The following is a 16,098-nucleotide window of genomic DNA, read 5'->3' as shown; positions in this document are numbered from 1 at the left end:
AGGCGTTGAAGCTCTACCAGCTTTGAGGATAGTTCTTCGGGATTTTGAGCGAAACCATGCAGCGCTAGAATTTTGACCATTGTTAGGGAATGTGATGCAGCTGATTGAATGCAAGGAGTCGACTCTTTATCCTCGATGGCATTGTCGTCTGCCCTTGTCCACTGTGAGACAACTTAGACAAGTCAAGACACCATTACCATGGCATTTCTTTGCCAGCCATCGAGCAAAGAGAATTTGACAAAGCAGATCGCTTTTGGCTCAATGTGGCATCTGCAAAAGATCTGAGACGATTGATCTGATCTGAAAGAAGCTTCCAAACGGCCTTCAGTGCTTTTCACAGCCTAAAACGGATGGCTCTTGCTTGACCAGCTCTTGGAGGGCCATTTGTGGTAACAGGGGCGGATGTTCAGATGGTACAAAATATAGTTGACAGATCCTGTGCTACAACTTGGCAGAGGCCTTGGGCATGCCATACACTGGCTTTCTCTTCTCTTTGAAAGCGAGGAGACCTTCGTCTCTGTCGGGCTTGTCAAGGCAATCCGCATAGCACAAGCGCTCAAAGTCCAGTCCTGCCTCGAGGTGGTACCCAGCCGGACCATCGTGATGCGCAGAAGCGTAGCCAGCAGCCTTCTTGGCATTGCGAATACCGACGGGTGAGTTTTGAATGTACTGCTCCATCAAGTCGATGGCCTTTTGGAGAGGGTCCTCAGCGACATAATCCACGATGCCTAATTTGAGAGCTGTTTCAGCATCCACCGATCTTGCAGAGAACATCAAGTCCTTGGCCTTGCTCGGCCCAATAAGACGTGTCAAGCGTTGAGTACCACCGGCACCAGGAATAATGCCAAGTCGCGTTTCTGGCAAAGCCAATTTGGCAAGAGGTCCAGTAACACGCAAGTCAGTGCAGAGCGCCAATTCCAGTCCACCACCTAGCGCATGGCCATCAACGACCGCAATGGTCGGCACGCCAATGACTTCGAGCATCTTCATTGCGCCTCTCATGTCTTTGAGAAATGTGTCTACCTGCACAGGCGTCATGTTCCGACGCTCGACCAAGTCTGCCCCTGCGCAAAACATGCCGCGAGATGAAGACTCCAAAATAATGCCGCGGATGCGATCATTTCGCTCTACCTCTTGCAGGATAGTAATCATACTTTCTATTAAGCCTTTGGATAATGCATTGGCCTTAGGTCTATTGAGTGACATGATGCCAATCTGCCCATATGGATGAGTCTTGCTGTCGATGGCCCTGAATAGCATTGGCTGAGCTGCAGCTACAGAAACCATTGTCGCTTTCTGGATAGATCTGAGAGTAACTGGAAGGGTGAGTGCTCTTGATCCAAGTCCCAGGAGCCAAGTAGCGACCATATATAAAGCGAGCGCTACGTCGCGCCGGGGCTCCGCAATCGCTGTCGGCAGGCCGGCCGCCAACTTCACACGCTTCTTCAATCAAGCTTGACACCACGAAACAGAAACGTACAAGCGATTGCAAGTGACAATCTGCTAAGATATGCTACGTATACGCTGCTTTAACCAGGCTCTTCGCTCCATCTCTGCTCCTGCTGCAAGATTTGCTTCAACAGTTTCTGCTGTCCCGAAACCAAGAGGTCCGTACGCTTCTTGCTCTCAAGCTATAGAACTGACAAGTGCAGGTTCAATCGCTGATGTCGACACCTTCTTGAAGAAGATTGGTCGTGATTTGCACAAAGTAGCTGCTCCAAAGATTACAGAATGGCCTCAGCTTTTTCAAATGTCGGCGCATGATTTAAAGGAAGCTGGACTTTCACCGAGACAACGCAAATATCTACTCCTCTGGCGCGAAAAGTACAGACAAGGCGAGGAGCCTTATGCACTACCTGTCATGAGGAAAAAGCACGGTGGTGAGCGCAAACGGAAAGCTGCTGGTAAGCAGTAGTAATAATCATTGCATATGGCACTAGGTATCCACTTTCGTCAACTATTCGTCAACTATGTACTGCTCTGTCCTGCAGCGTGCCGTTCAGCCAGTGATCCACTCGCCCGCGGATGCTGAGCTTCTTTGTTCGCCACAGTGGCCGTTGCCCCCACTTTACCCCATCCTCCTGCACCCGGCGTCTCAATGCGAATGCGATCACCTGCTTCCATAGCAACCGAGTTTTTGCCACCGAGGTAGATGTGCCGGCCAGTGTTTCCTTGTATCCAAGTGTTTTTCCCAACCGCACCAGGCTCACCGCCATTGAGACCATATGGCTGAAAGACACGGCGTTCAGACAAGATGGACACTTGCACTGGAATTCTGAATTCGATTTCGCGAATGACACCTTCTCCGCCTTGATGCTGTCCATTGCCACCAGAACCAGTACGAAGGCCAAATTGGTGCAGTACAATTGGATAGCGTCGCTCAAAGACCTCAACATCCGTGATTCGCGTATTGGTGATGTGCGTGTGAACACCAGATTGTCCGTGCCATGTAGGACCGGCTCCAGCACCACCAGCGATTGTCTCATAGACGCCAAAACCAAATTTATGACTGCCATCGGCTTGCTTGCCTCCAGTGCCAAAGGTCAGGTTGTTTGTGCATCCTTGACTGGCGGCACACGCTTCGAAGGCTTTGAAGATGACATCGACCAGCCGCTGAGAGGTGAGCACGTTGCCTCCTACGACAGCAGCAGTTTCTGAGGGGGAGAGCAGGCAATCTTCTGGGATGACAATATTGATCGGCACCAAGCAGCCTTGATTGAGGGGAATAGCGACATTGATGAGACATCGCAAGCAGTACAAGATAGCAGAAGTAGTGACAGCCTTTGGTGCATTCAAATTGCCGTACATTTCTTGACCTGTCCCGGTAAAGTCAAATACAGCGCTGCCCTCCTCTGCGTTGATGCTGATTTTGAGCGAAATGGGCGAACCGTCATCGAGATGGTCGACTGCTTGAAGCGTCGTGCCAGACGTTTTGCATACTTGTCGCAGTAGGTTCCGTACAGATAACTCGGCATTGTTCTGAATCTCGCGCATGTAGAATTGTACAACAGACAAGCCAAACTCCTGAATCAAGCCATTCATGAGAGTGATACCCTTGTTGTTGGCAGCGACCTGCGCCTTGAGATCACTCAAATTGTCAGTCAGACAACGCGTGCCACTGCAGCCGTCATACTGAGCTGGATCCTCTAGCAGCGCCTTGGTCACGGCTTCCTCGTCGAACTGGCCCTGTGACACAAGCTTCATACTTTTGATGGCGGCACCTTCTTGGAACAATTGCTTGGAGTGTGGCGGCATTGAGCCAGCCGTAATGCCACCAATATCAGCGTGGTGACCCCGTGAGGCGACATAAAAGACAATTCGTTTACCTGCCTCGTCAAATACAGGAGTGATGACTGTGATGTCAGGAAGATGCGTTCCGCCTGCCAAAGGATGATTTGAGCAGACTACATCGCCTGGCTTAAAGTTGTCCTTCCAAAAGTCGTGCGCGTAATGTACTGCAGCACCCATGGAGCCGAGGTGGATGGGGACATGCGGTGCATTGGAAATAAGTGCTCCGTCCTCAGAAAAGATGGCACAGCTAAAGTCGAGTCGTTCCTTGATGTTGGTCGACACCGACGTGAGCTGCAAAGTTCGGCCCATCTGTTCCGCAATAGCCATAAATCGATGTCCAAAGACGCTGAGTTGGATGGGATCCACGGTCTTGTCATCGAGATCCATTGACGGCACATTCTGAACGTCGATGACGCAGTGTTTGCTGGTTGTGGTGCAGATGGTCTCTGGTTGGAGCACAATAGTCTGGGTTTGGTCAATGATGATGCCAGGACCTTGCACTTGGTCGCCAGGCTGCAGGTCTGGCAGCTGATATACGGGCGCATCGATCCAGCCTGTGGAATTAAAGTAGACTCTACTCGTTCTTTCACTGGTGGCAACCACTCGAGTCTTCAGAGTCCGTAGTTCGTTGAAGGGTGTGTTATTCGAGCGATCGAGTCCGCGGGCAATACCACGCACTCTGAGGTCGTCCACGAGAATAGGTCTCTGCATGGTAAACCCGAATTCTTCCTGATGCCTCCTTACGAAAGCCTTGCCGTAGTCCCAGTCATTTTCTGGCTTGAGAACCATCAAGGCTGAATCCGAACCTTGGTATCTCATGTGCAGGTACACTTCTTCTCTGAGCCTGTCCTTGTTGAATCCTTGAGACAAGAGCTCACGCTTTGCTCGCTCTACCAAGTGCTCAAGATCGCGGACAAGGCCTGCTTTGGTATCGTCGTTCCATTCGTTTGCCGTAGGTTCTTGCACTTCAGTCACAACGTCAGCAAGTGCCATGCCATAGGCAGACAAAATGCTGGAATACTTGTGGATAATGATGCGCTTGATTTTGAGCAAATTTGCGATCGAGCAAGCATGTTGCCCTCCAGCACCCCCAAATGAGGCAAGGTAATGATTGCCACAATAGAAGCCTCTCGCTTCAGTCAAGGTGCGGATAGGTCTGCTCATCGCTTCATTTGCCACTTTAAGGAAGCCTTCGGCGACAGCTTCGACGCTCAGGGCATCACCTTCCTTCTCAGCGTTGATGTCTGCTGTTAGGGCTTCAAATTTGGATCGCGTAACATCCACGTCGAGCGGTTGATCTTCAGTCGGACCAAAGATCTTCGGAAAATATTCAGGCAACAGTCTTCCCAACAGGAGATTAGCGTCCGTGACCGTGAGTGGTCCACCCTTCCTGTAGCACGCCGGTCCTGGGTGGGCAGAGGCACTTTCAGGTCCAACGACAAACATACCGTTCCTGTAAAATAGCATTGAGCCACCGCCAGCAGCAACAGTATTGATGTCCAGCTGTGGACTTTGGATTGTAACTCCCGCGGTGGTCGTTTCAAAGACGTGCTCGTACATGCCTGCGTATCGTGACACATCGGTACTCGTTCCGCCCATATCGTAACCAATGCAAGGCTTCTCCTGAGCATCATAGGATGTCTGCGCATAGCCAACCACACCGCCAGCTGGACCGCTCAAGATTGCCTTGAGACCACTAAAGCGGTCGAAATTGACCATACCACCATCAGACTGCATGAACTCAAACGTTGTACGGCTCTGACTTAGTCCACCTTTGAAAGACTGGCCAAAAGCTGTAAGATACCCCTTGATCTTCGGGCTCAAGTAGGCATCCGCTGTCGCGCTGGTGCCGCGCGGGACCATCTTGATCATGGGCATGAGTGTTGAGCTGGTGGATGTCGAAAAGCGCATGGATTCTGCCATCTCTGTGATGATTGCTTCGTGTTGTGGATATGTGAAAGAGTGAGCCAAGACAATGGCAATTGATCGGAAGCCTTCTGCCCAAAGTTCTTCGAGACTCTGACGAACTTCATTTTTGTCTAATGCCTTGATGATGCGTACAGTCTCACCCGTGATTCCTTTAGTCAAGTCATCACTAGTCTCAGGGTCGACTTTGACTTTTTCGGGATCTTCAGCATATCCTTCTAACGTAACACGCTCGTTCACCTCAATCACCTTTTCGTAAAGTACCTCAGGCTTCGCGCAGCTCAAATCAAAGATATCTGGTCGAGCTTGATTTCCGATTCGGAGCAAGTCTTTGAATCCCTTGGTGGTGAGCAGGGCTGTTCGTTCGCCTTTGCGTTCCAGCAGTGCGTTCGTGGCAATGGTCGTACCCATGCGTACTGACGAAACGCGTGACAAGTCAATCTTCTCACCTCTCGGTATCTTTCGACCTTCGACAATTTCGAGGACTCTCCTGATGCCTTCTGTAGGCGCATCATCGTAGTTCTCTGGGTCAACAGAGAGCAATTTGAGCACGATATCGTCTCGGCCAGGGACAATTGCAATGACATCGCAGAACGTCCCTCCGCGATCAATGGCGATCTTGATCCCGCCTCTGACCTCGCTTGCCGCCAAGTCCCCCATTATTGACCTCACAAATCAACTTGTGGTGTTCTTGGAGGTCGCGATTCGCGGTGCAATTGCGGAGACGAAATTACGCGCACCTCTCGAGATAATCAGCTTCATGACCAGTACAACGCATGCTCAAGCCCTCGCGTTTGCTTCGGATCACCACAGAGCGGCCCTGGTCTTGGGCTCCCTTCAAGAAACAGCGAGAAGTAGCTAGCTTTCCTCCTTTGCGAGTGCTCTTTTGTGGCTCAGATGGCTTCTCTGCTCCAAGCTTTACCATGCTCCGTGAACTTCACTTGCGACGATCAGATATCGTCTCTTCTCTGGGCATCATGACCCCTGCTCCAAAGCCTTCTGGCAGAAATCATAAAGTACTCAAGCCAACACACATGGCTTTGCTGGCGGAGAAGATGGGCTACAAGCCGGCTTATGCACATAGTTTTGTGCTCAAGCCAGAAGAATTGCCACCAGGCGGATGGGATCTTATCATTGCTGTATCATTCGGACACAAGATCCCTGCGTCGGTCTTGAGTCTATGCTCAGCTGGCGGTCTCAATGTACATCCATCGCTCTTGCCTCGGCATCGTGGGCCAGCTCCTTTACATCACACACTGCTGCAACGAGATGCAGAGACGGGTGTTTCAGTACAAACTATACATCCGACAGAGTTCGATAAGGGTGATGTACTCCTTCGATCTTCAAAAATCCCTGTAGCTCACTTGAGTCTGCAAGCTCTCTCTTCCTCCTTGGCGAAGACAGGGGCTGATTTGCTTCGAGAACTGCTCATTGCTGGCTATCCTGCTAATGCTCCTACACCGCTTGAACCAGAAACATCAGAGTCGTATGCTCCCAAGATAACCAAGGAAGAGACGAGAGTGATTTGGTCTACTTGGTGTACAGACGATATCGCACTCTGGTCGCGCGTGATGGGATCCCTATGGACAACAATGTCAGGTCAAGTCGTCAAACTTGGCGTGCTAGAAAGTGTGACGCTACCAGTGAGTATTCAAGCTCCGGCAGGAACGATACGTTATGTCAGGAAAAGTGTCAGCTTCGATGAGACGCAATCGTACACTGAGCCAATTTTGGCTGTCAAGTGTTGTGATGGTTGGGTCAGCATAGGCAAACTGACGCATGCTGGAAAGAAGGAAAGATGGGGTTATGAGGCAGCTGATATGGACGGCAAGGTATTCGACTGACCAGGGACCACCTGCAGGCTGCATGTGATTAAGAGGCTCTCGAAAGAAAGGTACCAATGACTCGATCAGTACTGTAACAACGGTCGGCTTCACATCCTAGTGAAGTACTCAGTCGACTTGCTTAGAAAGGGAATCTCTGATGGTGGCATGGCGAATAAGATGTCTGGTTGTTTCATGAAGTTGAATGCACCAGAACAAGGCCACCATGGGGAAGCATTCAATAATCTACCTGCACCAACACGATGGCGACCACTTCTCATGATTATCGCTTCAGTGAAAATGGTTGTATAGCCACGACCTATCCTCGTTCGATAGAAGCCTGGCCTTTCGCTTGCCTCTGCCGTCAAAGTACAAGATGCACGATGTCTTCAGCTTAACAACCTTGGCGGGCTTGCCTTTGGACTGCTCTGAAATGTCGGAGATTTGTATGCTCAAATCAATTCAGGCTGAAGTCAAAGCTTGCTAGTCGTCAGTTCTTTCCATAGCGTGTGGGTCTTAGTAGATGCTCGAGGTTTTGAGCCATCTCGACGTCACTGCGAGAAACCACTTCCCCGGGCGACGCATGCCAAATTCGACCACAAGCAGACGTCTTCTTCATCTGTCTCGCTCAATCATGTCTAATAGCAAAGCGCCGACCAATGGCTCCAAGATTCTGGAGAAGACTCCACTCTCCCTGGACGAAGCAAAGTGGACTACCCTCAAGAAGATCGCATGGCAAGATCCAACAGGCACAAAACGCATATGGGAGTCTGCAGAGCGCGTCGTTAATGCCAATACAACAACAGATGCAGTTGGTATCATTGCATTGCTGAAGACACCGGGGAAGCCAACGCGTATTGTGCTCGAAAAGCAATTCCGGCCACCGCTTGACAAGATTTGTATTGAGGTACCTGCTGGCATGATGGATAAAAATGAATCGCCTGAACAAGCTGCTGAAAGAGAGCTGCAAGAGGAGACTGGCTATGTTGGCAAAGCTGTCAAGACATCCTATTTGCTATATAACGACCCAGGCTTTACCAACACGACCACATCCATGGTCTATGTCGATATTGATATGAAGGATGAGCGCAACAAGAATCTGAAGCCTCAACTGGAAGCTGGAGAGTTCATCGAGATATTTGAGCCAGAGGTGGACACCCTTGATGATACACTCAAGCACCTTGAACAGGAAGGCTATGCAATAGACGCGAGATTGGGTGCATTTGCCCTTGGTCTAGCTGCATTGAAGTTGCTATAGATGTGAACTACTACACTATATGCCTTGTCCATCTACCTTTAGAAGAAATTACTGCACGTTACGCACGACCCAGTCGAGCTCTTGTGCGAAGTGGTCCACGTTTGCCTCATTCAGGCCTGAGACGGAAATACGACCATTACCAGCCAGATAAATGGATTTGGACACCAAGGCAGCGCACTGCGCTGGATTGAGCCCAGTGTAGGAGAACATGCCAATTTGATCAATAATGTGCTCCCAGGTGCCAGGTGTCTGCAGTGTCTGCAATGCAGCATATAAACGTTGGCGCATCGTCTTGATCCTGCCAGACATGGTCAACAAGTCCAACTCCCATTGAGCAGCGAGCTCAGGCGTTCCAATAACCCGTTCAGCGACTTTCGCACCAAAACCCGGTGCACACGAGATTTCGCTCCTCGTCAAGTCTGCGAGATGCGTCGTGAGGACACTGGCAGTGACGGAGTTTGCACAGACAATATGCAATGCACCGCAACGTTCGCCATAGATGCCAAGGTTCTTGCTGAAAGATTGGCAAATGAGCACTTCTACCCCAGCATCGACAAAGAGACGCACAGCGTAGGCATCCTGGTCGAGGTTGCCACTGGCAAATCCTTGGTATGCGCAATCGAAGAGAGCCAAGTGCCCCTTCTCGAGCATCACTTTGAGAATAGCCTGCCACTGTACGGGCGTTGGGTCTGTGCCTGTAGGGTTGTGGGCGCACGCATGCAGCAAGAAGATGGAACCTGAAGGAGCGTTACGCATGCTCTCCATCAAGCCATCAAACTTGAGTGCTCGGGTCTCTGGGTTCCAGTAAGGATAAAACTTGAGCGTATAGCCGACATGGCCATACAAGGCATGGTGGTTGCCCCATGTTGGGTCAGGCAAGTAGAGTGCAGCATTGGGCCTGAATTTGCGGAGAAACAAGCCAGCAAGGTGGTTGGCACCGGTACCAGAGATGGTCTGGCAAGATGCAACGCGTGCTTCAGCAATGGCTGCTGAGTTGAGTCCGAGGACCGTACGAGCAGCGAGCGCTCGGAATTGTGGGCGTCCCGACAACATTGGGTAGTCATGGTGGTCATTGGGATCTGCTGCAATCAGAGCCTTTGCCTGGCGGACACTAGGCAGCACCCATGAGCAGCATTGTTCATCCTTGTAGGCACCTGCACCAAGATCAATCTTCTTTGGATTCAAGTCTGCGATGTAGGCGACAGTGAGCTTGAAGATTGGATCATCCGGAGCCGCAACGATTTCAGAAAAGAAGCTGGGCATAGCACTGGTAGTTGAGAATGTGTTGACCATTGCAATACAAGAACAAGAATGAGATGACAGTACACAGCCTTATATAGTCGTGGAGCGAATAGCAAGGAGCAGGCTAGAGTCGGAGCTCGCCGTCGCGTCTGCGGAGGAGAAATAAATATTTGCTCTGCAATACATCAGATTTCAGGTTTGGCTACCTCACGAGTCACGACCTGTCGACTGCTATCAGCTAAAGCCCGCAGCTGAATACGAACTTGTCTATGCCACGCAATGCCCAAAAGCGCTAAGTCGCGCAAGCTGCCTATAACCCGGTCTGGCGATGTTGCAGCAAAAAGGAGACCGCTTGCCGGTCCTGCTCTGATTAGGAGATTCCATGTGCTGCAGACTGCATTGCAAGCAGCAACGCGCAAAAGAGATGCTGCGCAAATCCATTCGCTTGGAGAAGAAATTGATGGCCTTGGTGGTCTACAAGCGTACCAAAAGTCGAGCATTGCTGGGCAAGATGTGCGTAGAGGAGGCGATAGCAGCAAGATTTTGCTGTCGTGGCTCAAGTCGCCTACCTGCGCAGTGCAAATCCCTCGTGTAGGAGAGCAGCCGGCCAAGGTTCTAGAGCTTGGTTGCTTGAGCGCAGAGAACTACATCTCGCAGCATCCGAAGCAACTTATCCTAACACGGATTGACCTGAATGCGCAGAGCGCACAAATACAGCAGCAGGACTTTCTGATGCGACCTTTGCCTGCAGGTGATGGCGACCTCTTTCAAGGCATCAGTTGTTCGCTTGTGCTGAATTTCGTGCCCATTGCGGATAGGGGCCGTTTCTTGTTGCATCTGACTGCATTCTTGCCTCCGTCAGCAGACACCAATCACAGGCACTGGCTGTTTCTGGTCTTGCCTGCCCCATGCGTCGTCAATTCTCGATACATGACACTTGAGATCCTAACAGACATGCTCGAGACGGTGGGCTTCACAATGCGTGAATCAAAGATGACGGATCGCATGGCCTATTGGCTGCTCGAACGGACTGGTCCAGTCAAGACGGGCAAGACATTCAAAAAGCAGGAGCAACGCAAGGGCAGCAATCGCAACAATTTCTGGATACCCTTACAGACATGATTAGCTAGATGCGCGCATTAGGCTTGAGTCGCCAGACGGCATCGCCTTGCCCGTCTTCCTCGGCGAGGCCTTCCACCTGTCCGTCTTGCTGTAGTTTTTGCAGATGCAAGTCGACACCATGTGCTGCTGCCGGGTACAAGTCAGGATTGACATCTTTATAAATCACTTTGACGAGATCCATGGCACTGGCCTTGTGTAGGCCCTGTGACTGAGCCCTATGCCGTAGTAGTTTGACGATTTCATCTTCTCTTGCTTGTCGATGATGAATGTACTCTTGCACAACGGACAAGCCGTTTTCCATCTCAAGGCCGTGGCCCGGATACAGCCGACCGACCAAGTCTTTGCCAAGAGCTTGGAGTTTTCGCAAGGATGCCATGTATGCACTTAAGTCCTCAAAGACACTGGTCGAGCCACCCAGAATCATGTCTGCCGTAAACACGGCGCCTTCTTCAAGCAGCAAAAAGGATAGGTGATCTGAGGCATGGCCAGGCGTGTGCAATGCGCGTAGTGTTGCTCCTGTTGTTTGTATCTCGTCATTATCCTTCAACGCCTGCCAATCTGCCTCATCGTCCTCATGCGGGAATTTCCAAACTTGCAGCGCATGCGAGTCTTTTGCGTCCCTTTGGGCGAGGAGTTGTCGAACACCGGGTAATCCCTCGACGTGATCATGATGCCAATGACTGAGCAGTACTTTTGTGATGGTGCAACGTTCTTCGTCTAGCACTTTGGCGAGGAATGGCAGGTATGCGTCGCATTGGTCTCCGGTGTCGAGCAAGATGCGTTCGGGACCTGTTCCAATGAGGTAGGTGTTGGTCCCTTGCAATACGAACTTGGAGGGTCCATTCTGACCGAGGATCCGAATCACTCTGGGCGAGAGCCGTGCAATGTCTGGTACTTTTGGGAGCGTATTCATCGTACTTGCAATCGGTGCATGTGGTTTGATCAAGTTTGTCGTTTGCGTTTGCGGGGTCAAATCAGGCGATTACAGGGGCCAAAAATGAACATCAATCTATCAAGTATAGTCTATCGCTATAGAGTCTAGTAGACTTCCAGCACGAAGCGACGCGCTTCCTTCCACTCCTCAATGACCTTGGCACTCTCAACCTTAGTACCGTCCTGCTGGGCTTGCGTGCGAATCGCTTCCTCCAATACTTCCTGCACATCTGGCACTGGCCAAGTTGGGCCACACAAGTAGAATGATCCTTCCTGCGCCATCAATGCCGTTTGGATATCCGGTAAGGTCGACCGCATGACATCTTGAATATACACCTTTTGTGGTTGATCACGGGAAAAGGCTTGTCCAAGGGTCGTGATGATACCCGCATCCTTGTAGGCTTCCCATTCTTCACCATACAGGTATTCCTCCTTTTGGTGTCGTGAACCGAGGTACAGCATACAAGCGCCAATCTCCATACCTTGCTGCTTCTGCCAAGCGCGTTCCTCAACAAAGGCCCTGAAGGGTGCCAATCCAGTTCCCAAACCGGCCATAACGATGGGTTGCTCAGGACGAGGTGGCAACTTCATAACGGACGGCTTCAATGATACAGTCACCTGCTCACCGAGTTGCAAGTTGGAGAGGAAGCGCGTACAATGACCGAACCGCTCACGATCACGTTGGTCCTTCCAATCCACCACCACCACAAGCAGATGAACACTGTTTGGGTGTACTTTTTGCGATGAAGAGATGGAGTACTCTCTGCGCTTCGTTGCTGGAATCAACTTGACCAGTTCAGTGACTGGTGGACGAGCAGACTTGAACTCTTCAAGCAAGTCTGCATACGTCACCGTTTCCACCTCTGCACGACGTTTAAAGTCAACGGCACCTTCAGGTGTACCGAGAGACGTCAGGATCTTGCGGTCATGCTCATCTGTTGCATAGACAGACAACTCCTCGTAAAACTTCTTGCCAGGACGTCCAAACAAGTCAACATTCTGCTGCAGTGCCTGATAGACGGTTCGTGTCTCAAAGACATTCGTATCAGTGCGAGAAGGTACCTGAATCAGGTCTTCGGCATCCAAGCCATACCACTCGATGAACTTGCGCGTCTCCTCTGGGTCATTGTGTCCATGCACGCCAAGCGACTCGCCAAGATCATACTTGAGATCCGTTCCAGTAATATCAAACTCAATGTGGAAGATGTTGCGGTCATAGGTGGTGGGTGTCAAGCGACGATTTGCTTGAACTTTGACTTGCCACGTCTTTTCAGCAACATCAGGACGGAGCGTTGATTTGAAGCTGTAGGCCTCCTTGAAGGCAATTTGCTTGGCGGCCGTCTGCCAACCAGCTTGTTGGTTCTCCGGGTATGCGACTTCGCGCTCCGTGTTGGGGGCAAAGCTATTCGCGGTGACAAAGGCAGGAAGGGTAGCCGCTTCAATCGTGGACCATTCGGCTGGAATATCGAATGCGAGCAAGGCAGTATCGAGGTGCTCCACAATAGCCTTGATTTGATCGCGCGAGACAAATTCGTGGACGTTGGTGCTTTGTTCAATAAGCTGGTCAGTTGTTAAGGTAGGTCGGAAGAGCTTGAGTGCAGCAACTTGAAGGGCAGCCGTCTCATCCACTTCATCACCGAGACTTGCAAGGTTCAGGAGAATTAGCTTGATTGACTTGCCTGCAATGGCATGTTTGAAGACATCTGGCAATTTTGCTTCAATTTCTTCGGGCTTGAAGGCATGTTTGAGCAAGAGTGTACCATTCTCCTTGATGGTCTTGACGACGTCGTACGATTTGAGGATCTGAATGTTGGACACAACAGCAACAGAAGCAGACTCAACGGCGTAGGCAGCCTCGATAGATTTAGCCGAGAGCTTGATCTCATGGTGCACGAGACCGCCCTCGGCATAGTTGTCAAAGGACTTGTTGTAGTTGACGTTCTCCTGCCCTGCTTCCAAGATGGTTGCAAGAAGGGTGGCAGACTCGGCAGATGCTTGAGTATCCAAGTCCCATTGCACGAATTGTTCCGCCTCAATGCCAAAATTGCTTTCATCTTCCAGCGCAGCGACATCAATGGTATTGTTGCCAGCGCCGATTTGTTTGAGCACAGCAGCCATGTTGCCTGCACGCCAAACAATTTCACGGGTGTACTTGACATCCACAACGGCCACCTTTCGCGATGCCCAGACAGAAGACATGGCAAGGGCAGACAAGACATCCGAGTACAAGACGCTCGTGATGGCTGCATCCCGCACATCATCACTCGTATACACTTGTCCCAGAACAGCAACACGCGTGCAGGTCGCTGGCAAGACGCGCAAAAATGCCTCTTCGGCGAAAGGTCGGTAGACACGTACATTGACAATACCAATCTTAGTGCCTGCATCAGCGAGTTGCAAAGCGACCAACTTGGCAGTCGCTGCTTCAGGAGAGCCAAAGACAACAGCCACAGACGTTGCATCTGCAGCGCCAAAGTATTCAAACAAACCATACTCCGTACCGAGTTCTGCGTTGAGGGTTTTGAGAATCTTGGCAACACGGTCAGCGGGTTCGTCTTTGGAACTGAGAGCGTCGGATTGCTGCAAGACACGGGTATAGGTGCGCTTCAACGCAGCTTGGTCAAGAACGTCCACGACGCGTGTACGTTCACGCGCAACACGCAAGCCATCGTAGGTGTGGACGGTGGGGAGTTCTGAGGAGAGGAGGGTTGCCAGGAGTGCCATGTGTTGGATTTCATGTGCCGAAGTGGACGTCAAGACGGCATAGCCACCTTCGCGCGAGAGTGCCAGGGCGCGAGAGTAGTCAGAGACGTAGTTGGAGGTGATGGGGGAGAGATCCAAGGATGAGACGTGTGCGACGAGAGGTGTTGCTGCGGAGTATAAGAGGGAGAGTTGGTCCAAGACGGGCTTCATGGCGATGAGGGAGCTGGAAGTAGCGAGAATGGTAGAGGGGCTCGCATGCTTGATGAGGTTGTTGTCGCGGGAGAAGATGTTGCCGAGGATCATGCTCGCTGCGCCAGACCTGACCTGCATCCTGGAGAAGGAGACGGCATTGCCTGCTGCGTTATGCTGCCCTGCTTCAGCCCAGCGCGCGACGGAGAGGTCTAGCTCCTGCTCTTCTGTGCCGTAGGAGTAGATTTTGTCACTGAGGGCAAAGGAGACTTGCTCGATGAGTGTCTGTCCGTTGCAGTAAGTGGGGCCTGCCAGCTCTGCAGCTGTTTCTGGGACCATAGCTATAGCTGTAGGAGTAGTATAGTAGTAGTATAGTAAGAGTGCTGCGGTTTGATAAATTTTGAAATCTGAGAATGGCGCCATCTCCTGGTTATGTAAGCAGCAGCCCATCTGAATTCTGCCTCCGCATTTTCAATCTCGAGATAAAGAATGAGAACAAGTATTACTACTACTCTACTACTCCTACTTCTACTTCTTACTACCGTAATCTACTAGTGACTAGCATGAAGACTGTTCTCATCACCGGCTGCTCAGACGGAGGCATCGGCGAATCCCTCGCTCTCGAATTCGCCAACAGGGGATGCCACGTCTTTGCAACGGCGAGAAAGGTCGAAAACATGGGCAACCTGAGCCATGTCCCCACCATCACCTTGCTCGCCCTCGACGTCAACGATAAAAAATCCATCGAAGAATGTCGCGCATATGTCGAGAAGTCAACAGCAGGCAGGCTAGACTTCCTGGTTCAAAATGCAGGCATCAGTTACACAGGCCCAGCGGTCGAACTCGATGTCGATGTCTGCAGGGAGTTGATGGAGACAAACTTCTTTGCCGTGATGGAGATGAACAAGGCATTCATCAAGATGCTTGTTGCTGCAAAAGGAACAATCCTAGCAACCGGCAGTGTCGCAGGCATTATCCCGACTCCATGGGGTAGTATCTATCATGCATCCAAAGCAGCGTTGCATATGCTCTTGGACTGCATGCGCATCGAATTGGAACCACTTGGCGTCAAGGTTGTGACGGCTGTGACGGGCGGAGTGCAATCCAACATTGTCGTCAATGCTACATCGCGCTTCAAATTACTCGAAGATACACTGTATGCGCCTGTTCGCGATATGATTGAGAAGAGGTTGAATACGTCTCAAAGTACAGGTACTTGTCAACGACCTGATTATGCACGCTATGTTGTCAACCTAGTCATGAGGCCTTCACCACCTCCCCGTATCTGGAAGGGAGCGTTTGCAACCATGATCTGGTTTTTGAATGCATTCACGCCTTATTGGTTGATTGCGTCCATCATGTCGCGACGATTCGGTATGGACAAGATGAAGGAGGCCTTCAACAAACGCAAGATTCAGTGAGCTATAGATTGTTATTGAGATGTACATTGTGGGCGTTAGTTGTAGGTTCGTAGATTGTATGCTTCTGACAGTGCTCCTCACCGGGAAGCTTGCAACGCATCAGGCATAGCTGCACTCTGTAAATTGCTCCGGTGACGGTCAAATGTCTGGCGCATCTGTTCAAGTTCATACTCGGAGGTGCAAGGAGACG

The 16,098-nt window shown here is 51.0% G+C and overlaps 10 protein-coding genes across 10 annotated transcripts; 5 read left to right on the top strand and 5 right to left on the bottom strand.

Moving 5' to 3' along the window:
* Positions 1 to 441: 441 nt before the first annotated feature.
* On the bottom strand, positions 442 to 1,260 carry BCR37DRAFT_348333 (enoyl-CoA hydratase; the record flags this gene model as incomplete). The annotated part of the gene is made up of 1 exon (XM_040867838.1): positions 442 to 1,260. One exon carries the CDS (start codon positions 1,258 to 1,260, stop codon positions 442 to 444), a length of 819 nt encoding a protein of 272 aa, XP_040724907.1.
* A 153-nt stretch (positions 1,261 to 1,413) lies between these two features.
* On the top strand, positions 1,414 to 1,941 carry BCR37DRAFT_46640 (IGR protein motif-domain-containing protein). The gene has a single exon (XM_040872321.1). It carries the CDS (start codon positions 1,511 to 1,513, stop codon positions 1,913 to 1,915), a length of 405 nt encoding a protein of 134 aa, XP_040724906.1. The 5' UTR covers positions 1,414 to 1,510; the 3' UTR covers positions 1,916 to 1,941.
* Positions 1,906 to 5,925, bottom strand: BCR37DRAFT_380429 (5-oxoprolinase). The gene has a single exon (XM_040869490.1). The coding sequence runs from the start codon at positions 5,875 to 5,877 to the stop codon at positions 1,969 to 1,971; it is 3,909 nt and encodes a 1,302-aa protein (XP_040724905.1). The 5' UTR covers positions 5,878 to 5,925; the 3' UTR covers positions 1,906 to 1,968.
* A 33-nt stretch (positions 5,926 to 5,958) lies between these two features.
* BCR37DRAFT_46691 (formyl transferase) lies at positions 5,959 to 7,105 on the top strand. Its single transcript, XM_040872322.1, has one exon. The coding sequence runs from the start codon at positions 5,994 to 5,996 to the stop codon at positions 7,059 to 7,061; it is 1,068 nt and encodes a 355-aa protein (XP_040724904.1). The 5' UTR covers positions 5,959 to 5,993; the 3' UTR covers positions 7,062 to 7,105.
* A 518-nt stretch (positions 7,106 to 7,623) lies between these two features.
* On the top strand, positions 7,624 to 8,298 carry BCR37DRAFT_348230 (NUDIX hydrolase domain-like protein; the record flags this gene model as incomplete). Its single annotated transcript, XM_040867834.1, has 1 exon — positions 7,624 to 8,298. One exon carries the CDS (start codon positions 7,624 to 7,626, stop codon positions 8,296 to 8,298), a length of 675 nt encoding a protein of 224 aa, XP_040724903.1.
* A 24-nt stretch (positions 8,299 to 8,322) lies between these two features.
* Positions 8,323 to 9,708, bottom strand: BCR37DRAFT_46615 (aspartate aminotransferase). Its single transcript, XM_040872320.1, has one exon. The coding sequence runs from the start codon at positions 9,589 to 9,591 to the stop codon at positions 8,347 to 8,349; it is 1,245 nt and encodes a 414-aa protein (XP_040724902.1). The 5' UTR covers positions 9,592 to 9,708; the 3' UTR covers positions 8,323 to 8,346.
* An 18-nt stretch (positions 9,709 to 9,726) lies between these two features.
* BCR37DRAFT_380427 (putative methyltransferase-domain-containing protein) lies at positions 9,727 to 10,916 on the top strand. The gene has a single exon (XM_040869489.1). It carries the CDS (start codon positions 9,820 to 9,822, stop codon positions 10,660 to 10,662), a length of 843 nt encoding a protein of 280 aa, XP_040724901.1. The 5' UTR covers positions 9,727 to 9,819; the 3' UTR covers positions 10,663 to 10,916.
* Positions 10,667 to 11,575, bottom strand: BCR37DRAFT_348287 (beta-lactamase-like protein; the record flags this gene model as incomplete). The annotated part of the gene is made up of 1 exon (XM_040867836.1): positions 10,667 to 11,575. One exon carries the CDS (start codon positions 11,573 to 11,575, stop codon positions 10,667 to 10,669), a length of 909 nt encoding a protein of 302 aa, XP_040724900.1.
* Positions 11,576 to 11,700: 125 nt separating this feature from the next.
* Positions 11,701 to 14,826, bottom strand: BCR37DRAFT_393379 (uncharacterized protein; the record flags this gene model as incomplete). The annotated part of the gene is made up of 1 exon (XM_040871297.1): positions 11,701 to 14,826. One exon carries the CDS (start codon positions 14,824 to 14,826, stop codon positions 11,701 to 11,703), a length of 3,126 nt encoding a protein of 1,041 aa, XP_040724899.1.
* Positions 14,827 to 14,995: 169 nt separating this feature from the next.
* Positions 14,996 to 16,047, top strand: BCR37DRAFT_380423 (uncharacterized protein). The gene has a single exon (XM_040869488.1). The coding sequence runs from the start codon at positions 15,051 to 15,053 to the stop codon at positions 15,906 to 15,908; it is 858 nt and encodes a 285-aa protein (XP_040724898.1). The 5' UTR covers positions 14,996 to 15,050; the 3' UTR covers positions 15,909 to 16,047.
* Positions 16,048 to 16,098: the final 51 nt, after the last annotated feature.

This window comes from Protomyces lactucae-debilis (genome assembly GCF_002105105.1).
Source record: "Protomyces lactucae-debilis strain 12-1054 chromosome Unknown BCR37scaffold_11, whole genome shotgun sequence".
Lineage (NCBI taxonomy): Eukaryota > Fungi > Ascomycota > Taphrinomycetes > Taphrinales > Protomycetaceae > Protomyces > Protomyces lactucae-debilis.
This window is presented reverse-complemented; position numbering and strand designations above follow the sequence as displayed.